We start from the raw sequence: 26,002 nt of genomic DNA, 5'->3' as shown, positions 1-26,002 counted from the left end.
GGATCAGTAATTACTGTCGGCCATGTACTTGGATCCGATCCTATGTCAGTCTCTCCACCTTCCAATAATTGTTCTTCAGTTTTAGATTGGATAACAGTTCTTTGTTTCTGGACTCTTCAGCTGAAGAAGTAAATCTTTGGATGGATTGTGATTGTTCGTCTTTATCAGTTAGCGAAGATAATCTTTGGTCGGATTGTTGTTCATCTTTATCAGTTGATAAAGATAATCTTTGGTTCGATTGGTCTTCATCAGTTGATGAATATTCACTTTCAATTGATTGCTTAGAGCTTTCTCCTTGATTGTCAACTTTTTAAAAATACTTTATTTGAAGTACAAGATGGTTTTTCCAGTTATTTTTGCCATTTCTCTCTTTGTTGCCGGTAGGCAGCACCGGAAAGTCGTTTTCGTTTTTGTCCCGGCATTTTAGCCCTATAACCACTTGCATCGACGCGACACGGAAATTGGTGCAAATGGCGCCGATAGGGTGGCACAGTACACGCGAGTAATCGTGATTCCTGGTTTAATTAATCAGTAACCGTTAACGTTTACACATTTATGCACGTTCACATTATGAGTGACCGTGTCACGACGTGACACGATATTTTTCACATCATGTGCCTAGTGCACTACTGGAGATTTTTTTGATCTTCATGTATTATTTTTTTTCCGTACATTGGTGGATTTTTCTGAAAAAAAAGGGTGGCTGTAATGCCGCCCCTGGAAATGTGCCGCCCCATGCCCGTGCTTGCTTTGCTGGTGCCTAGAGCCGGTCCTGGGTGAGTGTCACCCCCAGAACCTGGGAAGGTGGCTCTTTGGCTAGGGGACGAAGGAGTCTAGTAGCCAGAGGCCAGGCCTAGGAGCCAGGAACTCCCAAGTGCTAGCCCCTGGCTGTGATCTTGGGCAAGTCACCTCAGTGCCTTTTCCCTGCCTGACAAATAGGAATTGATCCGCACCCCTCTCACAAGGGAGCGGGGAGGATGTAGGGGCTGGAACTTCCTCCGAGGATGACTCAGCTCGGGATGGGGGCCGAGTGCTAGTCCTCAAGAGGAAGTGAAGCCAAAGCTGCCTTCTCATGCGGGCCTGTTGGCTCAGCAGGTTGGTGTTCTTCCAGATTCGGGGAATTCTTGCTGTCGCTCCTGGGAAACAGGGGGGTTGGGGCTAATATACGGAGTTTCAAGGCCTCGCCCTGATCAGTGCCCCATACAGCACCAGGTGACCCTGCGGGCCGTATCCACAGCTTCACGCAGTGATGTCCTGTAGCCTCACGCTGGCACCTTTGCCTCTGCAGCTGTTGCCGCCAGACAGCAGGGGGCACTCCTGGCTAGCTTCTCTCTGGGTTCCACTAATGCAGCCCCCTCGTGTCCCGGTGCGCCAGGATCCTGAATTGCTGCTGGATGTGCTCTTTGCACTAAAACGGGGGCGGGGGGAACAGCTGCTTGACTGGGGGAAGCTCTTTCCCTTGCAGCCCTGGGAAGGAGGGGAGCTGGCAGACCTAGGCTATGCACCGTTTCTGGAGGTGGCTGTCTGAGGGGTTCCCCCCCCCGCCCCGAGTCCTCCTGCTGTAGGCACATAAAGCCAGTGTATGGAAGAAACACCCTCCCCCCCCATGTGCCCCATGAACAGGAGGGATAGTGACAAGGTGCTATGGCAAATGCTTCAAATAACAACAGAAAAGGCCGGTGGGTCCCATACAGTCCACTTCCCTCGCAGACTCATGGTGGGCTCATCCCCGACACTGTTCCCTTTGTGTCCCCAGAGATGGGGCTGCCACCTTCTCACAAGGCGAGACAACTCCACAGGTCCTTCGGCTTCACTGTCAGGAACGGTTTCCTGCCTGCAGGTCCCTGTTCTGGGCGCTGGAGCTCACCTGCGAGCAATGCCCAGCATTCCTGGAGCATTGCTGAGTGGGGTGAGGAATGCTGGCTTTGATGCCGGGAAGATCTGGGGATGATTCCTAGCAGGGAATCTGTTCATTTCTTCCAGGCTCCTGCAGGCGTCAACATGTCCCTTCGCTCCTGCTGGGCGGTGGAGATGCAGCTGATCTTATACAAATCTTAGTATCTTAGCAGCCTGGCTGGAATGGAGGCATATTCCACTCCTTTTGCGGGGGAGGAGGCTGTGGCTTTCATGCCATCTTATTACTCCCCAGGTGCCAAAAGGGTGGGGGGGGTGTGTGTGAGAGAGAGCCACGAGGGGGCGCTGTGTGTGTGTGCGTACCCATGCACTCCACAAGGGGGCGCTGTCTGCTTGTGTCAGTGTGTGTGTGTGAGAGAGAGAGAAAAAGTCACATGAGGGAGCGGTGGGTGGGTGTGTGTGGGTGTGTGTGTGGGGCGGGGAGAAATTGTACCATGCAGTCAATTTTTGCCAGTATAAAACTGGCTCAGTGCAGGGTCTTCTTCAGGGCCCCACTAGCCTTGTGACAATGCAGGGGCTGGGTCATGAAAGGGGTGGGGGTCTCCGTCGATGGCACCTTGCCACCTAGCCTCAAATCTGTTGGACATCAAGGCAAAGTATTTGGAAAGCGCTGGGTTACCAGTGCTGCAGTCTGGGGCTCTCCGCTCCTGTAGCTGAGCTGGGCGCAGGTCAGGCTGAGACCGAGAGCCGCCGATGCGGGTATCGAGCTGCGATGCAGCCTTGGTCCCAGCCACGCTGGCAGGAGCTGGTCCCTGACGCCGTCTTGGTCACCATGGGGCTGATACTGACCGAAGGCAGCGGTTGCGCCCTGTGCTGCCGTGGAGGGTCAGCAGTGAGCTCAGGGCCAAATGGACGTGCAATGTCAATTTGTTGAAAAAGCCCTGAGTGCATTTTTGGGTCTTGCAGCCTGGCACACGTGTTGCTGTGGCTAGGAGGGGCCTGCTCAGGTCGCAGCCTAAGCTAGTGCTCAATGCCAGGCTGTCCAGTTCTAGTTTTGGGGCGAGGGTGTTGGGCAGAATCCCTTGTTGCCTCAACAGGGCCCCTAAATATCGACTAGGATTCAGGCAGCAGCCCACGTGACATCTGCTCTCACACCCAAGGGCATCCTCTACGCTGACCTGGCCAGCCAGGTGCTGGGGGGGGGCTCTGGGTCAGAGACCCCCCTCTTCTCCCTGCGCTGGAGTTTCCAGAAACCCAGGAATCTCTGCAGTCCCAGTGAGAAGAACCAGCTACACTTTATTGCTAGTTGGGCTTATTTCCAGTATGGCGCGGCCCGAACTGAAGCCTGCCTCTTCCTCCCACCAACCCCTGTGGGACAAATTTGGCTCTGGATCCAGAGTTGATCTCTGGGGCTAATTCAGATCAAGATTGAAATCCATTTAATCTAGAGCACCTCTAGAAAGGCGCAAACCAGAGCACTAGCTGTGAAAAGTGCCCTCTGGGTTCTGGCTTAGACATTGACCCAGGGGTTACTGCACTAGAGACAGGAGCGGTGGGGAGCTCTGCTCACCCAGGCCAGGGAGGGGTATGTGCAGGGGCAAGCCCCCTTAATTAGCCCCATGTGCTGGTGTGAATCTGAACGCCCCCCGAACTCTGGGGGAGGCTGGATCTGCAGACAGGCTTGTAGCCCATCGCTGTTCCCAGTGGGGGGGTTCAGCCCCAACAGGCTGGAGGGTTTGTGTGTGGGGTGGGTGGTTGCAGGCACTCCCCCACACACACATACACACACGAGGGGCAAACTGGGCATGTCAGCCTAGCCTGGGAACCTTGCAGTGTCACATGTTGCAAGGGAGTGGCAGGGGCGAGCTGTAAGTTATAACGCTCTTCCCACTCAGGCACCAGAGGTGTAAGCAGCTCCCTGCCCTGGGGTGCTTTGCTTGCTGGTGCCAGGTGCGTCCCGGCCTCTTTGTGGGCTTTGCAGGGTGTGTGGCTGTGATTCTGCTCGTTTTGCTCACTTGTTCTCCATGCACCCGATGAGTTTTATAGCTTTGCTTTTATTTCTTCACGACGGGGGGGGTTTCCATACACAAGCTCCTGTCACATCTCACCATACTGCAGGGTGGGCTCCACTCCCAGCTGCACCCGGACAGCCCCGCGGACTCTAGTGGAGTGAGCACCGGGGCCCAACCCTGTGAGGCTCGGCAGTTCCACTTCACAGGGGCTTGGATGAACCTCTTGCCCAGGTCTGCTTTGCGTGGGGTTGTTGTGGGAATTGGACCCAGCATAGAGCGCCAGCCGGTGTCGTGGGAATTGGCCCTGGCATAGGGTGGGAAGAAGCAGGGTATGCAGTCCCCTCTGGAGATGGGAGAGGGGGGCGTCTAGGGTTCCATCCAACCCTGGGGCTCTCTTGAGATTTGGGGCAGGCTTGGGATTCCCCAGGGGGCTGCCAGAGGAGGTCAGTGCCCTCTTTCCCCTACAGTCGCCTGGGGAGCTGGCGGGTGGCCATGCCCCAGAGTCCCCAGGCTTGGGAGCCCACGTCTCCCCATGCGCAGCCAGTACCAAAAGTGGGTGCGTTTCAGCTTCTGTGCCCAGTCTTCCTCCTCTGCCCCAGATACCCAGGCTCACCCTCTTGCTGCAAAGAGCTGTGTTAGCAAAGGCCCAGCTGGTCCAGGGCCTGTGTAACGTCCCACACGCTGAGCCTGCATAAAATGCTTACTAGTGGCTTTGCTGCTGAGCCCCGGCCCCTGCGGCACATCCTGGGAAAAGCTGCAAGACCGGCTCTGAGCGCAGCCAGCATCGCCTCCCACCCTGCCCAGCAACACTGTAATTTTGGCTCTGTCGAAATCCAGCTCTGCAGCTCCCACCTCAGCGCCCTAGTAACCCTTCGGAGTCAGGCGAGTCCTTAGCTGGCTAGCACCTGGGCACCGAGCGGGGGGACATTGCTGCAAGAGCCCCCCCCAGGGTTCCCGATGCCAGCGAAGGAGCAGCTTGGGGGCACTGAGCTGGAGCAAATCCCACTTTGCCCTCCCTGATCACCTGCCCGTGATCTGTGCAGCCAGTCCTGGCTTTATCCCCAGGCCCGGAGGAGCAGGGAGCTCACAGAACCAGTAGCCTGGCTGGACTGGTGGGTCCCCGTTCCCCACGGTTGGGGCCCATGTCCTATGTGGTGTGCTTGCTCTACACTACCCAGTAGTGACACCCCCAGTTTTTCTGCCCCTACCCCCCACCCTGGCTTGTCCTGCCCGGGCTATATCCCTTGTGTTATTTGTGTGCCTTGCGATCAGATGCAATCTGTTCTGTTCCCTCCCCCAGACTGTGCCTCACGCTCCCCTATTGACTTGGAGTAACTGCCATGTAAGAGTGGGGCGAGCAGGAGGCTTTGGCTGCTGAGCTGGGAGGCATTCGTGTTTGTTTGGCCCCCAGGAGGCTGGTGAGGCTTTTGGTATGGGGCAAGGAATGCTGGGTGGGGGCTGAAATGACTTTCAGGGAGGGGTAGAATTCTTTGTCCATTCTCCCTCTGCTTTCCCCCCTCAAGCAAACTAAGAACAACAAGCTGCCCAAATGCCTTTGCTCCAACTTCCGCTTCTACATCCAGCAGTGCAGTGAAATAGTTAACAAACTATACATTGGTGTTATCAGTAGGTTTCAGAGTTAACACCCTCTATCGAGGAACGGAACGGGTCACACTACCCCCAGGATTTGTAGGGGGTGTTCAGGCTGTCTGCAGACCTGGCTGCATCAGTTCCACAGGGTTCCCAGCTGGGAGGTTTTGTTTATAACTGTAAGGGCTAGAGACTCGACTCTGTTACCCATCTCCCAATTTTAAACTAATCTCTAGTTAGGTGACTCTGTCAACTCCCTATACGCAGGGAGGATATGCTAACAGGATATACTGTACTCTGAGACTGCGTCTAAATGTCCCATGCACTGGGACTTCATCCACTTACCTGGGAGAAGAGGCTGCTAGTTACTGATAATCCCATCACCCTAGTATCTGAGCGCATCATAACACCCCCTGGGCGGCAGGGCAGTGCTATTATCCCCAGTGTACTGAGAGTGAACTGAGGTGCAAAGAGATTAAGTGACATGTCTAGGGTTACACACAACATTTGTGGTGAAGCAGAACCTGACCCCGGGTCTCCCACAGGCCAGCCCTTTCTTCCACTCTCGGCTAAACACATTGCCCTGTGAGGAAGCTTCTCCTGGTGAGAGTATTCCCATTCTTAGGTCCAGCCCTTTGGGGTGGCTAGCCTAGCTAATCACTGGCTTGTTCCTATCTCCACTTAGCCATGGCTTGGCTGAATCAGACCAAATCAGCCCGCTGTCTTCCTCCAGCAATCGATTCCCACCCACCCAGTCATTTCTGTTGCTCTTCTCTGATTCTCCCCCAGGTGATCAGTATCTTGCCCGTGATGAGCTGAACTCTGTTCCAGGTGCAGGCACACCATGGCTGGGTGCAGAGAGGGACGAGGCCTTTCTTGCTCTGGTGCATTTTGCATCAGCATGTGCTGCCCCACACAGGCCATGCTGCACGGCAGCCCCATGTCTCACTTGTTCTGCACCACCACAGCCAGGTCTGGCTGGGCATTGCTCTTTGCAGCTTGCCTTCCCCATTGGGTGAGCGAGTCCAGAGCCTCAGTCCCTTTGAGGGTGCAGCTGACCCTTGCTGTGTCTCTTGCTCACAAGTCTAATAATTAGGTCCTTGTATTCGTCGCCCAGTTTAGCATCCTTTGTAAGTGCCAGTAACATGCTGCTTGCCCCTCTTCCAGCGCATGACAGGCCGTGGTGATGTGAATTATTGGACTCAGTAAAGGGGTAGCTGGATGAAGGTCTCTGGCCTGTGATACACAGGAGCTTAGACTAAACGATCTAATGGCCCCTTCTAGACAGTGAGCCGGTCCCATCTCTCCACTCCAGCACGATGCTCTGTTGCATATGGTGAAATTCCCCAGCTGCAGCCTGTTCTCATCTCGCTGAGCGTTCAGCCCCCAAACTGACCGCAGTCATGCCAGAGTAGCATGCTGGGCGGTGCTAGCAAACAGCAAGGTGGCTGCAGGGGAGGTGGGGGCGGGACGGGCACTTTGCAGGGGGTGAAGACGGCAGAGATGGTCGAGCAGCTTCAAGGACAGCACAGGTGCTGGAAGGAGGGGCAGTAGGGGGCAAAGCGTATGGGGGCTTAGTGGGGACTCTCCAGGCTCAGTACTGCCCAGGGTGATGCAAATAGGTTCGGATTTACACAGACTGGCCTCCCACGACATTACATCAGCGCACTCACCCAGGAAAGCACCAAGGAATCTCATATTGCCTCATCAGTAACTGGAACTCAGGGAGTCCCAGGGGGACAGACAGGGGGTGCCTGGATTCTCTTCCCAGCGCTGCCACTGACTCCAAGTTACCGCTCTGTAAACTGGGTATAATAATGCAACCTCCCTCACAGTGGGCTGTGAAGCCTGATAAAGCTTGTGTCTCGCCCGCCCATGGTCCAGCTGATGCGGCCGTTTCAAAATAATGCATGTCGTTAACGTGCAGACATGGCGGCAAGATCAGGGCCTGCCAGTGACAGATGCCTCTGAAATCTTAGCCAGCCCTGGAGATGCTTCATTACACAGGGACAGCATGGGCGTCCCCACCCAGCCTAGACACGTGCCCTGCAGGGACCTCTGTCAGTGGTGCTGGGGGAGCTCAGACTCCAGGGCTCATTGATGTGGAGACTGGGTTGATGGGAACAAGACTGAGTTGACCAACCTGCGTCCCAAAGGCCAGAAAACAGCCTATGGATGGAACTGAGTTTAAATGGCTACCAACCAGGGGTGGGTTTGAACCCACAGCCTTAAGCCTGGTCTCCTGGCTGGGGCAGGCTGGCAGCAAGGAAGAGCTGCTGGACATGCTGGTCACGGGGGAGAAAGCGACAGTGGTGTCAGCTGTCTGGGGGAACGTGTGACTCAGCCAGGCCAAGGAGAAGCACCGCTCATTTTGTGAGGGGCCAGCACCAAGCCCCAGCTTGCTTGTTGAACCCACCGCTAGCCAGGAGTCCTGGGTCCTTGCCCCACCTCTGCCCCTGAGTGGTGCACAGAGCTGGCAGTCACGCCCGTAGCTGTACCAATCTCTCCACTTGTTCCCGGGGCTAAGGCTCCCCCTCACGGGGGACTTGAGGCGCCATCAAAGGCATTGGGTGACCAGGTGTAAAGGGCCATTAGGGAAGGGCCCATGCCACACAGCGGGGGGGCCTGGGTCCAAGCTTCCCCAGTGCTGGGGCATTGGGCCTATGGCTCCCTCCCCGCTCTGCTTAGATAAATAATGGGAACTGTCTGGGGCAAACAGGGCGCAGGGCGGTGCTCTGCCCTGGCATGACCTGCACGAGACACTGGGCCTGCTGCTGAACGCCCTGTGCTCCCTCCCCAGCCCCGCGAGCATGCAGCAGGAAGAGCGGGGCAGGCTTGGCCCCTGCTCAGTGGATGTGCTGCACATTCCTGGGCAGCATCTGCAAATCTCAGCCTGCCCGCAGTATTCCTGACGGCCGCATGTACGCGCCCCGAGCCCTCTGGGCCCTCGACAGCCGCTGCACCCGAGGCCCTGCCAGGAGAGTCCCAGCCGCCAGGAGCTCCAGGGTGGAGCCTCCTTGTGCCCAATGGAGCCCGGCAGAGGTGTGGCTGGAGATGAAATTGGCACAAGCCGGCAGCTCTGCAGGGAATGTTCCGTGCTGACGTTAGTGCTGAGGTCGGCACAAAGCGCCCCGCTCCCCCGTCGCTCTGCGGGGAGGGGCGCCCAGACTGGTTTGGTCGCACAGAGCTCCTCCCGTCCCTGGGCTGGTAAAGTGACGTCCAGCATGTAGTTTGGGGGGCATTTGCTAGGATGCATGACGCCCAACCTGGTCGCTTTACAGGGCCAGATCCTGTTTTCTGTCCTCATGGCTAGTGACCCCTTTAATGGCCAAGGGCTGATGCTGCATCTGAGTAGGAGGAACAGGGTGTAGCCCTGAATACTGGACCACTCATTGCTTACTGTGGCTGCTGACATGATCTAACCTGCCTTGGAGCACGTGGTGAAGGAGGGGCTTAGTGCAGCAGCTGTGGAAGCCTGAGCTATTGGTTTGACTGTCAGTCCCCTCCCTAAGGGGATGTGGAGCTCCTGGAGGAGAGGAAGGATAGATGGTTTTGGGGTTCAGCTCTGGGCAAGGAATCAGGAGACCCCTGCTCTTGGCTCTTCTGCTGACTCTGGGATGCCTTGAGCAAGTCTCTTTCCCTGCTCTCCCTGAGTTTTCATTTTGTGGACGTTATGTATTGCCTTGTCCCAATGCTTACCCATGATACTCTCGTCTGGCCGGCTGTCAGGGAGCCCAGAGAGGTCAGCGTTTCAGAGTGGCTTTTCGGGGGCTGGGGGCCACCCACTCAGTTCCCAGCCCGCAAGGAACTGTCAGCTCTTCCTTGGCTGCAGCCTGTGTGCCGTGGGGAACCGGGTGCCAAGCGTTTGGAGTTACTGGGTAGAACCCTTTCCTCCCACTGCTGCGGGCTCAATGGAGCTTAGGTCGGAATTTACTCCTCACCACCACTTGCCCCTGCAATGCAGCAACGCCAGAAGCTCACCGCATGCAGCTGTAAGTGCACTGAGCTTCTCCTCCCAGCTGCGACGTGCAGGCTGGGCTCTCTAGGCTGACTTTCAAAGCCTCGGTAGGGATTTAGACCCCCAAGTTCTTACTAACTTTAATGGGCGCTGGGCAGCCAGATCTCACAGGCAACTCAGCAAACCTCAGCCTTAATGACCACAAGTGGGCAGGAGCTTGGTATTTGTCCCCTCTGAGAGATGGTGCCTCCAGCAGCACAGCCCAGGGCGTCCGGTTCTGCGCTGACTCAGCAGCTCGCTGGACTCCCTCAGTGCGGCTCGCGGGCAGCCAGGCCCGTGCTCTCTAACCCTGCTCACACAGCGCGACGTGACAAGGTGAGAAAACGCCAGGAGCCGGCTGCGCCCTGTCTCTACTGGCACTAGTGATGGTGGGAGAGCTACAGAAAGGCCAGGGTGGGCAGGGCCTATTGACTCACCACCGCCACGATCTTCCAGCAGCCTGGTTTCCCATCCAAATGCCGGCCCAGCCCACCTGTGCTTTGCTTGAGCCAATGAGCTCATAGCCCAAGGTGGCATGACTCAAGTTCATGGTAATGATTTGTCAAGTTGGAACTAGTGGAGGGCAAAAGCTGAACTCAGTACAGTCTGTCAGCTACACCCATTCCCCAAAGGAATGAGCTGGAAAAGTGCCAGTTTAATAACTGCTGAGCTTCCCTGGTCTTCTATGCATCCTCCCCAGCAGCAGCCCCTCGGCTCCGCCGTGGCTGATGTAGGTTTGCAGCCCAACGAACAGCTCTTTTCTTTAATGCTGTTACCGAAGGATGCCTAAGGCTGGACCCTTGTGACCTTCCACTTGCTCATGAGCCCACGGCATGTTCATAGGGCTGACACATGGGTACATTTTGTGCCTGCATTGACCAATCCTGTAGCAGTTTAGCAGCTGCTCCCATGTGAAATCCTGAAATGGCCCACATTTGGATAAGGAAAACAGCACGCTAAACTGTGCAGTCCAACACGTCCTTACGCAGCACTTAGCACCTGGTGTAGACAGAGTAAGTTGCGTTTACTTACGTGGAGGCCGGTCAGGATCAGCCCTGGGGAGGGCCCTAAAGGCTCCCAATTGCAAGTTCTTCTTAAGAATTTTTCTATGTACACGGTGCACCCGTGTGGGTTTTCTGAGTTAGTTACACGGGGCAAACCTGTGTGGTCACTCTCCTTTCGGTTTGAGCACCTGATTTCAGCTTAATTTAATCATCATCCTAATTAATTTATGCTTAAACTCAAATAGGCCTGTTCTTTACCCAATACGTGTGTCCCCACTGCAGGGGTTTGCCACCGTTACACTACGTCAGTTTTAAATAACCACTTTAGTTGGGCCAGTGCCACTATCTCATGTAGACAAGGCCTGCATCTCTGGAATCTGGCATAAGGCTCCTAATTAGATTGGGGGTTTCTGACCCCTAGTTCCCGGGACAAAGCTATAATTTGCCACAGGAGTAGAAGTGAATTGGAGTCATAGACGTGGGCTTGTAACGCAGAGGCGTGTACCACGCTGGGGGGGCAGAGCTGGATGTGACTGTTAGTGCCCAAAAAATTATAGTGGCTGTTTTTGAAAACCAGTATTATTGGCAACAGCCGGGGAGGGGGGTGTCATGCCACCTGGCGCTGGCCTGAAGAAGGGTCACTGATGCTGTTCCCCTCAGGTGGGTAAGGAGTCCCTCGCCTCCAGGAAAGCTTCTGCCCCTCGACCCCACCTATTTCTATCACTTATCAGATGTAACCAGGTCTCACGTCATGTTGGTCTCTCTGTGGGCACAACCTGCTCACAAGGCTTACTGGAGCCTAGCTCCTCTGCTCAGGTCCAGCACTCATGCACAGAGCCACTATGGGTAGCCTAGCATGCGTGAACCTGCCTGGAAAAGTACCACGCTCACTCCCTGCTTAGACTTGTGCACGCCAGGAACTCTCTCTCCCCTTCCAGTGCCTTGGAAATGCAGGCTTTGTGGTGTGCCAGGCAGGGCCGTGCTGCGTACCGGGATGCAGTAAAGAAGTGACTACGAGGACTACAAAGGCAGGAGCGTAAGTGCAGTTTTATTGGAGAGGGACAGGCAGGCAGTGGCTTTGGCAATACACAAATACAGGAGGCACCTCAAGTTTGTCATTCTTAACCCACTACAAAGAACCCCCCGTGGCCCAACACCTCCAGCTTCCTACGGTCTGCAAGGAATACCCAGTAGCCTGTAGAGGAACCCTGCAGAATAAGTCACTACAGAAAGCAAAGGAGAGCACACTCTCTAGCTGCAATCGACTAGGTTTTGGTGTCTTTACCCCAAAAACCAAACTCAGCTTCCCCTTTTTAAATGTTAAGTGCCAGGAGGCACCCCCAGGTCCCAATGCTGGGGAGGGTTAGGAACCCCCGGCGTTACTGACAACGGGTGGGACACCCAAGTTTGTGTGAAGCTATTAGTGCTCTTCCACAGCAGTAACTGCCCCAGTGGGCAGATCACAAGAAATGTGGAAGGAAGGGGGAGGTCAGGGAAGGGGGATTGTCCCAAAGCTGCCATGAGAAAAGGCAAGATAAAACATGTGAATACCATACGCACAGACCAGTCAGTCCCCTTTGCTGTCGGAATCCAGGCAGAGCTTTTGGGAGCCGAGACGTGTCTTACAAAAAAGGAGGAGGGACAGGGAGAGTGACCACTGCTTGGTGGGCTGCAGTTCAGTTCTTAGGCTCTTCCCCGGCTTCTCCAGCGTCTTCTCCCGCGCACTCTGCCGTCCATAACGTAAGGTTGTCCCTGAGCAGCTGCATGATGAGGGTGCTGTCCTTGTACGAGTCTTCACTGAGCGTGTGCAGGTCTCCCATGGCTTCATCAAACGTGGTTTTGGCCAGCGCGATGGCCTGCTCTGGGGTGTTGGCGATCTCGTAGTGGAAGACGGAGAAGTTGAGGGCGAGCCCCAGGCGGATGGGGTTCGTGGGCTGCATCTCCTTCTTGCTGATATCCATTGCTTCCTGGTAAGCTTTCTGAGCATTTTCTATGGTGTCCTTGCGCTCATCCCCAGTGGCTACCTCGGCCAGGTATCGGAAGTAGTCACCCTTCATCTTCAGGTAGAAGACTTTGCTCTCTGCGTCACTGGCTTTCTTAATGAGATACTTGTCCAGCAGCCCCAGGACAACGTTGCAGACGTCCTTCAGCTCCCCCTCCACCTTCTCCCGGTACTCGTTCACCAGCTGCGCTTTGTCATCGCCCTCCTCAGTCTTGTGTTCGATGCTGGAGATGACCCTCCAGGCGGACCTCTGGCATCCCACCACGTTCTTATAGGCAACAGAGAGGAGGTTGCGCTCCTCATTGGAGAGCTCATCCCCGTGCTCCACCACTGCCTTCATGAAATCAGCCATGTCCTCGTAACGCTCGGCCTGCTCGGCCAGCTTGGCTTTTTGCACCTGGTGGTTTCTTGCCATGGCTGGGAGCACTGGTGGAAAGGAGACCGCTTTGCAAGGAGGCTGGTTTGAAAAGGAGCAGGCAGTCACCCTGGGAGCCTTCCGAGTCTCTGTTCAGCTCTGCTGACGGGATCAGCTTTTGGCTTGGCGTCTCAGCCTGGAGCGATGGCTAGGCGTGGCAGAGAAGCTCTCAATGAACCCCTCCCCCCACTTCCTCTCAGACAGTACTCTCCTTAAAAGGAAAACTGTAGTGATTCACCTTGGAACTAAACGAATTATGTACTAGCCAATGTCAGAGAAATCCACCTTAATGCAAGGCCTCCTCCCTGAGACCTGCTGGGCAGGAGGCTGGTACCCGAAGCAGAGGTCTTGCTGTTTGGTTCCAGTTTGCATGGCTGACTCTTCTCAGTGTCATAATTGGCCCCCTTTTTGGCAGCCAATGACTTGCTAGGCCATGGAGGGTGAGCTAGTCTCTCCTGCCTAGATGAGGCCCCTCCTGATCAGAGTTAGGCTCCCTACCAACGTGTGTAAGGGAATCTTGCCCCACTGATGTCCCTGCTCTCTGTCTCGATAGAGGCCATCAAGCCCTGGGATGGCTGATCCTGCAGCTTCCAACAGCCCTAAACTCACCTTCCAGAATCTCACAAACATTTTATAATTTTAAGTCTGACATAAATGCAGGAGATTTCAGATGCTCTTCATCCCACTAATATCCTCAGCTGTGGGAACCCGGTGGCAGATCGGCGGCAGAAGCGGCCAGAGGCAGTGAACAAGCTCATAAACCAAAAGTGGCTGAGCAGCTCCAGCTTTATGGGGCAGAGTTCCGAAAATGCCGTTTCTGTTCCAAAACGCTGGCAGGTCTACAGGGCTCTTCAATTCCGCAAGGCCCCAGTATTTATCCCCATTATACAGCTCGGGAACCAAGGCAGAGAGGAGAAGTGACTTGTCCAAATCCACAGAAGTTTGGGGGATTTTTGTTTTTCTTTCTTTTGTAAAGGAGTGAGATTAGAATAAAGGAATTTCTGGCTCCTAATCTTATGCTCAAATCATACCTCAAATTGAAGTCCTCTTACTTCCATTAAAATTGAACTACATGTATCAGAGCTGACCTCTATTTCCCTAGGCGTATGTTTATGGGCAACTAGGAAGGCGTAAGAAAGAAGCCACCTTCTACTTGTGTCTGTACAACCCAAAGCTGTCTACTGAGCAAACGAGCAGGCTAGGACTGCATGGTTAAACAAGCCTGCACTGCCTGTCTGAGGTGCTGGTGGGGAAAATTTCCACATGATGCCAAGTTCATTTTTAAATCGCCTGTGCCATTTTCCTTTGAGGGACAGACTAGTGTCAGAGAGAACAGGATGCTATTGTCCAAGTTTGTTGCACACCACTCTCTGGAAGCATGTCCAAGAGTCGGACTGACTGGGGGAGGGTGTGGAACACCTATTTCACGATGGTGTACTCGTGCGACTTGTTAAATGCCTCAGATGAGAGACGGCACCTTTCCCCGCTACAAACATCAATGAAACAGAAGTTTTGCTTTAAAATCAGAGCTTCTAAAGTCACTTCCTAACAGCACGGCTCAATGTGAGAGGCAGGGAACACGGCTCGGATCTAAACGCAGGAGGGACTTGTGGCTGTTGAAAGGGTGTACTTGAGACACAGACTTGTCTTTGTCAAATAAAAGCTGCCCTGTATTGTATCCTCCATCCGATTGTCAAACCAGGCCTTTCACCATTTATTGCTCTTTCTTCTTTTTGATTACATTGAAGATGCTTGAAAAACAATTTCTGCGATTGCTTGGCTGCTTTGTAATTAGCTACTCTGATTAGAATCTGTGTCTCATGTTACACTAAGTTTCACTCTCAAACTGATTAAGCCTGTTCCCACTTGCCAGGAGCTGACTGCTCCTCTGTCTGATGCTGCCTGAAGGCTTCATGACAAATTCACCGCACTGAAACCTGCCTTAATCACTCGCCTTATCTGCTGCGTGGATACAGTTGATGTAGCATGGGGAGGGGAGGGTGGGGTCAGTAACTCAGCTGTCCCAGTGGATACAGTTGGTGTAGCATGGGGAGGGGAGGGTGGGGTCAGTAACTCAGCTGACCCAGTGGATACAGTTGGTGTAGCATGGGAAGGGGAGGGGAGGGTGGGGTCAGTAACTCAGCTGTCCCAGTTTGCAGGTAAATTGTTATAGCTGCATGACTCACTGATTTACTCATCTGTGCAAACAGCACTGGAGTGTCTCCCCCAGCTGACGTCTGAGCCCTTCGCTGCAGAAGGTCCCTGCCCCTGCTGAGTGAAGCCAGATGGAAATAGCATGGCCCAGTGTAGCTCTTGCTCTCATCCTGGGGCTAGAGAGCTGGTTTTTAAGTGTTGAGGAAAACCCACTACTGAGGCTTGAAACTAACCTTCCTGAGCCTAGAGATGGAATTAATACTGCATGGTGGACTCTCTAGCTAACTAAGGTACGTATCTCGCCCGTATTTCCACAATATCTGAGCACCTCACACATAATCTTCCCCATCTTCACACCACTGATGTGCCATGGGGAAGTGCCGTTATCGCCATTTTTGTATAGGGGGAGCTGAGGCACAGAGACTAGTGCCATTTTCAAAAGTGCTTTTGAAAATCTGACTGCAAGTGACTTACCCAAGGTCACGCAGGAAGCCTGTCACAGAGCAAGGACTCAAACCCAGTCTCCGAAGCTCCAGCCTAGTGCTCTAGCCACCGGCCTCTCACCTGACTCCACTGGAGACTGTTCCCACACACACTAGTTCCTAGCGGAGGGCAAGCATTTATATTTAACATTAACACAAAGCTAGGACTCTGGCAGCCTAATACTCGTCAGATCTTGGTATTTCAGTAAAGCTGGGCCGGGTCACTTCTGGGATGGGAGTCCTAGATGCTGCAGGGAATGGTGGTGGTTCTGCTTCATCAGCGCTCAACCCAGTGCCCCAGCAGGGCAAAGGGAAGCTGTGTTGCTGGCAGAATCCTGCTCCGAGACCTACGTTCTGAGCCCATGATCTTTATGAAAGCAGCCAGAAAGCTCTACAAGAAGTGGGTATTAACGCTAGCACCGGGATCGGACCCCAGCTTGGACAGCTACATGCTGGTGTCTGAATCTGTAGTGTGGGCGGAGTACCTGAGGCTGGGGGACACCCTGTGCAAGCCCCACAAGATTGCCAGCTTCCGTGAGTGGCTGGCCATCCTTTTCGTGTCCCTGATGCCACCACCTAGGAGTGCTCACACGCTCTAGCTGAGTGCCCCTTCGTATCAGTCTCCCCTACCTTTGAAAATACTTGTTCCTTCCCAGAGAACGTTCCAAGGAACAAACTATTCATCCCCCCCAGGAAATGGAATTTGAGAAGCAATTTTTGACCCATCCAGCCATTGAACCCGCTGTACAGTGCTTGGGCTGCTGCCTTCAGATAGGAGGCAAGCCCACCACTTGTCTTTAGCGCAGGTCTAGCCTCACTACCCCAGCAACCACTCTGCACAAGGGGCTTAGTGCAGTTCCCACTCATGCCATTCAGGAGCTGAGAATTACACTGAAGAGGCCTCTGTTCTTGAGAGGAAACTAGCCCCACATGTGTGTCAAACTTGTGAAAACTCTCTCCATTCCCTGCCCGAGTGGTGAATTAATCGCTCTTATGCAGCACTTTTCAGCAGTAGATCTCAATTGGTCTCTGAATTATCCCACCATTTCTGTTCCTGGCCGGGTGAAGGCTCTGCCAGCCTGCTACCGGGAAAGTTACAGCCTAGTTACAGTTGGAATCTTTGTTTTTTAATACTCGTCATCTAATGGAAGCAAGCAATCACCAAACAGTCTTCCTTGGTTTGCCCGGTATGTACCCTGAGAGCTCGGTATAGGCCACCAGTGCTGACTGTGCCAAGATGGGCTGAGCTGCTTCCATTTTAAACTGTCTGCAGTTGAAGTGCACAGACTGGACTGGTAAAACGCCCTTGGTGAGGACAGCACTGCACGAACCTTAACCGAAGGCAGCTGCATAAAGGACAAAAGTCCAAACTAACCTACCTCGAATATGCAACAGGTTGGGGTACATGCGTTTCCCAGTATTACACAAGAGCCTGGGGCACTTGTCCTTTCTGTGGGGCTTGCAGCAAACTTGCACTCTAAGCACTAAATCCATTCACCTTTGCAAAGCTGTTAGAGCACCGATGCACCTGTGTGAGGTTTTTTTTAAACAATCCTTCCCATTTACTCCTTCTAATCTGCCCTGGGAAGGCCAACGGCACAGACGGACCTTGGGAGTTGTGGTGCTGTCCGAAGGACAAAGCCAGCACCAGTCTCAGCAGTCTACAGCTTTCCATCCCAGGTCGTGTCTGTCATACATGTTTTAAGCACAACGTCAAATGCTGCTCTCAACCACATTTTGTTTCTCGGTAGCCAGCTCACCCTGACTGCAGCTGTGTGTGAAGACAGCTCATTATATCCTCATGCTGCTATAGCTGACTCTGCCCTGCCTGTGGGGCAGCTGTGAGAAATAAGGTGCCTGGAGTGGCCTCCAGCCACTACTGTCGGATTTAAATGCATGTGCATCTGAAGTAACATCATATAAAACTAGCTCTTACCAAGGGAGGCCTATTAAATAGCTTCAGCAGAGGCTAGATGCCAGTCCCCATGTCTTGTTGCAGGGCCATGGATCGCCTCCTCCTCCTCCCGTCTTGTGCACTCACTTCAGCAGCTCTCACATGCGAGGCTTGAGGCAGAGGTCTGCTAGCTCGGCTCTAGAAAGCCACTTAAAATAGCCCCCTGTAGCAGTCAGTTGCTTGCTGAGAGCCTGCAGAGCGTATGCAGGACCATGACCCCGCCAAAAAGCTTGTTTGAACCAACACTTCCTGCCCCTCAAGAGCCATAGCCCACCCTGTCTCAGTTTTGCAGAGACAGCCAACAGGGCCGTGACTTGACTTGGATTTCTGGCTGATATTTCAGCATTGACAGGGTTTGAATTTGGGTTAGTACTGATCAGGAAAAATGGTGACAATTCAGCACCAGACATCTGGTGCTCTTCAGTTACCACTTCCCATTCCTGGGAACAAGCCATGTTTCAGTCCCACTTTACGGGGGGGAAGGTGGCTCGAATGTGCCCTAAGGCCACAGGCCAAAGCTGCTTTCGGATGAGGGAGTTCCTGGCTTTCAGCACCGTGATTAACACAAGAGGTCACACAGACATACGCAAACCCTTTTATGCTCCATCTTCATTCACTCCACCCACTAAAGGAAAAGCGCACACTGGTAAAAGCAGCCTGGAGGCGTTCCCCTTGGGTGCTGGGGACACAATAACCCGATGCCCATGTACAGTAAATAGGAGAAACTTTATTTTGTTACAAAAGTAAAAGGCATGAATGGATTTCAAACCCTACCAGACTGGAGCCTAGCTGAGAAGGGGTGGGGTCTCACAGGTTTACACTAGCTCACTTTTACAAACCCTACTTGGTTTGCCAGTGGCTGCTGGAGTGTTAGAGCGTCCAGCCTCCTCCCCCTCTTTTCTGCTCTGTCCTTTCAAGAAGGCGGATGGCAGTAGCAGAGGAATCTATACAGGGACTGCAAATGTCACTACTGAAACTACTACTGCACTTAATCCCTTCCTCTAAACTAGTGTATCCTAAGACACAGAACTTACTAGTAAGTGTTTGAAAGGTGAACTCTTAACACACACTAACTACCTCGGGGACAGGAGAGTCCTTTGCCTGCATACATATGGTGCAAGCAGTTCACGGCTGGGGAGGTGGCCTGCTGGCCAGCTCTGGCAGAAATTCTGCTTCACAAGCCCACTGTTCCAGCTGTGAACACACCGCACTAAACCTGGTAAAGTCTCACGTGCCTGCTCATCTAAGTAACTATAATTACATCTTCAGTCTATTGCGGGGGAGACCCCGTCACTGCAGAGTAAGGCTAGTTCCCAGGAGCCAGCGATGGCCTTGGTTCAGTTGCATGAGTCTCTTTCCAGCAGCAGGAGACGGTAAAAACTCCAGTTATTGCACTCAGAACAGATGCATTTATGGCTTTATGCTTCAAACCCACGGGACAGCAGAGCGCTCCAGCGCCACACGTGGGTTTGGAAAGGCTTTCCCACCTGCACATCGGCTTTCCCACCTCTCTTGCCACGGGAGGGACCAAGGTGCAGTAGCGTAGCCCCGGCGTGGGGAGGCACAGGCGGTGGTAATGGCTGCTGTTTCAGGTATTATCCATGTCCTCAGGAGCGCTTTAGTCCCCTGAATATACTGGATTTCCCCCCGTCAGTGCAGAGAAAGGAAAGTGGAGGAGAGAAAGAGAGGGTTAGTACAAGACATCCCAGAGTGAGAGTCAGGTAACAGGAGCGAAAGCAGGAGTGGATCCTCCAAGCCAGCTACAGGAAATAACAGAACAGGATGGGGTCAGATGAGTGCCAGTCCTGTGTTAGCAGCACAAGCGAGGCTCCGGCAATGCTCTCCTCAGGAGCTAAAGCAGCTGACCTCTGGTAACACCCACCCCCAGCAAGCGTCAGCTGTTTAGACCCCTCAAAACAAGACAGGTAAGTGAGTACTTACTGACCAATCTCTCAAGCATCATGCAGTAGGAGAGGGGGTGATTAGGAGACTACCACATGAGCAAGACAGCACTCAGCAGGGAGAGGACGATGAGGAGGCAGGGGTATCGCTTCCCACAATAATAACGGAGCAAGACGCATGCAGCCACCACTAGACACTCTGCAGGTGTGTAACTATCCGTTTACACCACAGCTGCTAGGCCATGGCTTCCTTTGCACCCACGCCTGTTTTGGCTAGCACACGGGGGAGACCACCAGCAGCACCGGCTGTGGAACAGGCTGCAGGGGTCGCTGACTGTGTGTCATAAATACAAACTGTTCTATGGACTGTGCTGGGAAGACAGGGAAGAGACACTGGCAGGGTCCCTCACGCTTCCTGGCAGCTGCGCATTATCAGTGCTCCCCTTCTGGCGGACGCTAGCTCATTAGCGGTGTGCGGAAGGAACAAGAAGGGCAGTTAGGCAAGCGTTAGCAGGGCTGTCCTTGCAGAATCTCCAGCCCTCGTCACTGAGTAATAAGCACTGATGTAATACTACATTCTCTTCAAAGCACTTTTACAAATTACTCACCTGTGTCACAGGCACGTTGAAGGATGAGTTTCATGTTACAGAGAGGAAAACAGGCATAGAAAGGGGAAGTGACTTAGTCACAAAGTGCATCAGTGACAGAGCCAGGATTACAAATCTGTTCCTGGCTCCCAGTCCTGTGATCATGCCACACCTTGCTGTAAATGTCACACCACTGCATCAGCAGGACTTCTCTTCCACCCAGAGCAGCATCTCGTTTGCCATGGCTAAAAGCCACCGCTGCAATCCATCCTCTTTGCAGCCACCATTCAGGGCTTAAAGCCCTACTGCCCTAACCCTTCTGTCTGTGCATCCCATCTCCCTCCAAACTAAGTCCAGTCGACACTACTCTCTCAACCCTGCGTGCTCTAGTAACAACTGGCCTAAACCCAAAGTAATGCACGGCAGCTCTCAGCCAAGCACATCTGCTCTGCCTTCACTCAGTCTGCAGTGCAGTGCAATGAAAGCTTACTTAATCCTCTGCAAGGCTGGGGGCAATTTACCTACCTACCACACAGCCTCGCACGGCTCACTGCCCATCACTACGTTGGAACGCCAGCAGGGCTCTTGGCACACACTACACACCAACGCCTACACAAACCAGAGGGTCCATGTACAGAGCAAACCATGCAGTGAGGATGAGATGAGTCACTGGACTGGGGAGAGAAGAAGAAAGTGCTCTCTTACCAACTACCCCTCAGAAAGCAGGGCTAACATCCAGAAAGGGGGGTGTTAGATCCCATCAGGCTGTGCAGGAAATGGCAAAGTCCTGGCAGGCATCCTCCTGGGGAAGACACCAGAGATTATGCACTTCAGCATCCACTGGCAGGGACAGAGCAGACTGCGTCAGTGACAGAGCGCTCTGTCTCAGGCTGCTCTCAGATCCTGGGATAGCACTGGACTGGGTTAGAGGGAGAGTGGGATGGGAGAAGGGTGCTTAACTTAAGGCCTCCGTAGGAAGATGCAGTTTGACCTGTGTCAAATTTCAGCAGCTGAATGATGAAACCCCGAGAAACCATATGGCCAGACCAAGTTGCTGGGGTATGCAGCTATGCATACCTTCCAGCCCGATCCTGCAGGAAGTGATTAAAGTGGGCAGGCAAGACTCGCAGCTGGAAGAAGCCATCTAACCTTAATTGGATGGACAGAGAATCATTACTCACCCCACTACAGAAGCTGAGGAACGTGCCTCTGAACCCATAAAAGGAAACAAACAGATCCCCAAGCAGTTAACTTTAAAAATATAACTTTATTACAGCAAATAACAAGAGAGACCAGTTCAAATAGAAGTGAGAGAGTTTGCCTCCCTCTCCCTCCTTCTGAACTCCTGTAGGAGGCAGGGTCAGTTTTCCTATCCCATCCCATCAAAGCTGCAGCCTCTTAGAGTGCAGCTTTACTGACCCTCTCCACTCCATCTGCCTGTCCTACCATTACACAAGCAATGAAACACGGCATCAGGGCCAGCGGAGAGTTAGTGCGCCGGCTATTTGTGGCTAAGGGAAGACAGACGGTAACTGCTGTGCGGGATGATTTCTGGAAAGGAATTTTGGAGTGTTGTTTTCCAGACACAGCAGCAGCTTTTTACGCTGTTGCATTGATCCGTCTGGGGTGAAGATCAGTCTAGGAGCAGCAAAGCACATGAGCTGTAGCCTGGTGTGTCAGCTGCCCTGCCAGCCTGCCTCACCCCTGAGCTGCCAGGGTCACCCCCAGGGCTCAGGTGGTAGTTTATTCTACATGCTGGTACCAACCCTTCTTCACCTCAGCTGCCAGCAGTGGGGAACATTAACACTGAGGGGGTGTGTGGTGCGAGGATACTTCTCTGAGAAACAGCTGGTAAATGCTTTTGGTCACTAACAATAGGGGCTGGCTTTGGACTAGTCACCCTGCTGGAAAGGGGACTGACTGAGAACAGCATATGAAGCCCAAGTCGTCCAGTCCCCAGCCACACCCATAACAAGGCAGCAGCACCACCACCCCCTGGCTGTACTTTCAGATCAGTCCACTGACAACAGCACCCCTGCCATGCCCAATCTCACTTGAATACTGAGCCAGAAACATGAAGCAAGAGGAACATTTACAGGGTGGAAGGAGCAGATTTTTAATCAAATCTCCAAAAAGGAATGGTTTGAAATCGTCCAATATTCTTCTCAGCTAAAGCTTCTCTTAAAGCCCCACCTAAAACCACTGCCTTCTGCAAGAAGCCTGCAGCATGTAAATGCAGATCCCAAGTTCCCAACCCCAGGACGTGGGTGGTGGAGAGGCAGGGCACATCTCATGCACTGCTCTTTGAACAGTCAGGATTTGTGACATTTTCTGGCCAGCAACAAAACTGGGCTACAAAAGAGTGCCAAAAACTAGAGAGGAAGGGAATGCATGGAATGTGAGAACACCATGTTGGGGGGTGCATTTAAATATTGTCCCATTGAAGTTCACCACTGCTCAGCAGACTGACTCACAGGGTAGGGCAATGAGGGGTGCCTTAAGCAATACCAGCCCCTTCCACGCACCCTATGTTCTCCTTAAGTTTGCAGCAACTGGCAATTCTCTGCTAGGGTGCTGGCATTCACGATGTGCAAAGCAGAATACAGGGGAATACCTCTGTGACAATCTGCTCCCCAAATGCACTGATTAGTGATAAAAGCGCAGGTGAGAAAGATGAAAGGGCTTTGGGTCCGATACATACTGCAACGCCCCGGGGGTGTCTAACCAAGTGGCTTAACACAGAACAAACATTGCAAATCTCTACCCTGGTGCCAGGAATATGTACAGCGCTATCTACACCGACACATAAAAAAATACTACCTAGAAAAAAATTTAAAAATTGTGCAAAAATACCCAGCAGCTTTTAATAAACACATTTCAAGTATTGCTAATGTGTCTGTAACTCTCCTACACACACTCGCCAGTGTCAGTAATCCACAAGGCAGACTGGTGAACACCTGGTAAGGAGCAGCAACAGGTATGGTGCCACCCTGGGGCAGACAGACTCAGAGGAATCATTCCCAGAGGGCAGGCAGGTGGCCCCACTCTCTATTCTACTGGCCAGGAATCCAAACCAAGAGCAGGCTAACTGACACCAGCACTCAGGGTAACCCAATTTGGGCAAGCTGTGCCTCTTCAAAACTGACGTTGCCATTAAAGCTCTTTACACACAGAGCCCACTCACGCTTTAGCCACCTAGTGTTGGGCAGAGATCTAACAGGTGATCATTTAAGGGCAACATCTCACAGTTAAACCCACAAAATGCTTCGCTTATTTTGTTTCTAACAATTAAAACTAAGAGCTCCTCTGGGCTGTATCCTTGTCCCTGCATGGCTTCTTACTGGCTGAAAGGGCTACAACACTAGGAAGGGTTGGTCAGCACCTCCTCCGTGACCAGGTGAGAGCCAGCACTCAACAGCAACTGGGATGGCACATCTATTTCCCTGCCTATGCTCAGTGCCCCATAGGGGTCTGGACCCTCAGCGCTCTCCCCAGCACCTGGGAAAGGGAATGTCATCCCAACCAGCCAGCCTCAATTCTGAAAAGTACCGGTGCTGCTGGGAAAGGGACGCTACATATTCCACAGGCCCAGATGGGAACGTAGTTTATACTGACACATGAAGCTGCCCCTCACACTGCTGGGGCAGAGACGGAGGAGGCATTTGTAGCGACACAACAGGGAAACCTAGCTTTCAGCCTTCACAGCTGAAGCCTTCAGCCTTCACAGCTTTTTCGTCCCCCAAAACCCAACCCCCATTCTAGAATGGAGCACAGGAGATGGGACATGGACTGTGTCCACCTCCCCATCCTCAGCCCCCACAAGGCACCGCAGCCCATTCAGCTAATCCCCGCAGGAAAGATGGCAGGTCTCTGGAGCGGACACTCCAAGCTTGGATGGTTCTGAGAGGTTGGGGTTTCCCAAGCAGCCCTTCTTGCTTCCCAGCTGTGGTTGGAACCCCTCTCCCTGGCTGAGGCCAAGGTCTTGCTCGGCATCAGGCTGTAGCAGTTGAAAATCCAGGTAAGCCACATCACAGTGAAACAAAAAAATAAATAAATAAAAAGGTAATGCATGGCTTGACTGAGTCCTTGGCAGCTCTGCACCACAGGGCTGTCTTGCCCGAGGTCAGGGAGATAACTGGAAATGTACTGACTGGAGCTAGGCACAGGCCCTGGACTATATCACAGCACCACTAGGGAATGCCTCCTACCATGCTGGTGTCAGTCTTGGATCCAAAGGAGGGGATTTCACTCTTGGGACTGGATGGGGTCCCGGAATCAGGCTGGATAAATCCTCTTCTGTCTATTAAACTAGAAAACAAGATGGGAAGAGAGAGGAGAGGTTAAAACACCAACGTTCATCACGAAACAAACCCCTGAAGCTGTGTGCTAAGCCAACCGGTGATGCTGTAAAAATGAGTTGCTAACACATATTGAATCAACAGTATAATACTGGTGCAAAAACGGTGAACCCAATGCTGGGATGCATTAGCAGGAGTGTCGTAAGCAAGACACAAGTAGTTGTTCTTCCATCCTACTCAGCACCAATAAGTCCTCCATTGGAGTAGTGTCTCCAGTTCTGGGCACCACACTTTGGGAAAGATGTGGACAAATTGGAGAAAGTACAGAGGAAAGCAACAAAAATAATTAAAGATCTAGAAACATGACCTACAAGGAAAGACTGAAAAAAATTGTGTTTCTTTCGTTTATAGAAGAGGAGACTGAGGAGGAACACGATAACACTCCTCAAATATGTAAAAGACTGTTATAAAGAAGAGGGTGATAAATTGTTCTCCTTATCCATTGAGGACAGGACAAGTAGTAATGGGCTTAAGTTGCAGCAAAGGAGATTTAGGTTAGACAGGAAAAACTTCCTAACTGTCAGGGTGAGTAAGCACTGGAACAAATTGCCTAGGGAGGCTGTGGAATCTCCATCACTGGAGGCCTTTAAGAGCAGGTTGGACAAACACCTGTCAGGGATGGTGTACTGTAGGTAATACTTAGTCCTGCCTCAGTGCAGGGGACAGGCCTAGATGACCTATCAAGGTACCTTCCAGTCCTACATTTCTATGATTCTCGGGGATTTCAAAGGCAGGAAGCAAACCCTGACAGCATTTGATCATTAGCACTGGATAGCTGTGCCTGCCAGCACTGTCCAAAGTTTAGGGAATTTGAATGCAGGCAGGAAAATCCCCTCGGCCAAATCTCATGAGGGTGACTGGAGAGAGGGAACAGACTCCGCACACAGGAAAGCACTTAACTATGGCTCAGACTTTTCTTGTGCACGTTTTTAAACATTTGTTGCTTAAAACTCAAGGTGACCGGCAAGGCTACATGCACCCGCCTGAGCCCAAAACACTTAGCACTCTGGGCAGGAAGACGTTTCTTCAAATCTCTTGGTGTGAGCTGAGTGCACCTGGAAGCTGCAGGCTTGTCCGACCTGGACAGTCAAGTCCCCACTGCAGCCACAGAACCAGTACCATAGTGACAGCAGCAGGGTAAGCTTCCCCAAGTCCTGCTTGTGTCTTTGTGGGGACTGCCAAACAAAGTGTCAGTGGGAGGATGGATGACATGGGTTCCTGACCACTCAGAACTAGAGACAATGTTGTGTCACTACTATGCTAGGCTGGAGTTGGAGAGGCCCCCTACAGCAGGAGCAAAATACTATTATCCCATTAGCAGTCATCTGCCTCACAGTGCTCTCATCATGTTTAAACAGATTAGCTCACTTACTGTCATGGACTCCATAGTAACAGTAGCACTGAAAATGACAAGAACCTTGGGAAGTACTTTAGAGGGAAAAACAAAACCCTCCTTAAATCATGGTGTAACACGGTGTAACAGCCCTCCTGAGCACAGGTTAAGCAACAGCAGACCTTCCCTGTATTATTTCATTACACTTACATTAGGTTAGTATTTCTGGAATGCTCCCAGTAAGTTCAAATTGGTTCCTTCCAGCAAAAGAAACACTATCTCAAACCTGCCTGAAACATTCAACAGGCCGAGAGCTACAAAATGTGGGTTGGGATTGAACTCCCAACAGCCCAACACAA

At 52.6% G+C, this 26,002-nt stretch overlaps 2 protein-coding genes across 28 annotated transcripts in view; both read right to left on the bottom strand.

The window, feature by feature from the left end:
- The window catches only part of ZDHHC18 (zinc finger DHHC-type palmitoyltransferase 18), a 52,335-nt gene that overhangs the window by 10,276 nt on the left and 16,057 nt on the right, over positions 1-26,002 (bottom strand). For 7 of the 27 annotated variants that reach the window (XR_006286582.1, XR_006286579.1, XR_005222815.2 and 4 more), the window contains one exon: positions 24,161-24,260. Coding sequence is in view for 14 of the 27 variants with exons in the window: in XM_037881828.2 (XP_037737756.1) it covers positions 24,161-24,260 (100 nt within the window). In the remaining 13 variants the exon portion in view is untranslated. The other 20 variants (XM_043532285.1, XM_037881837.2, XM_043532286.1 and 17 more) reach the window with 12 other exon arrangements.
- On the bottom strand, positions 11,486-18,032 carry SFN (stratifin). Its single transcript, XM_043532288.1, has one exon. It carries the CDS (start codon positions 12,872-12,874, stop codon positions 12,134-12,136), a length of 741 nt encoding a protein of 246 aa, XP_043388223.1. The 5' UTR covers positions 12,875-18,032; the 3' UTR covers positions 11,486-12,133.

This window comes from Chelonia mydas, chromosome 19, assembly GCF_015237465.2.
Source record: "Chelonia mydas isolate rCheMyd1 chromosome 19, rCheMyd1.pri.v2, whole genome shotgun sequence".
Lineage (NCBI taxonomy): Eukaryota > Metazoa > Chordata > Testudines > Cheloniidae > Chelonia > Chelonia mydas.
The sequence above is the reverse complement of the archived record's forward strand: the minus strand, read 5'-3'. Positions and strand labels throughout refer to the sequence as shown.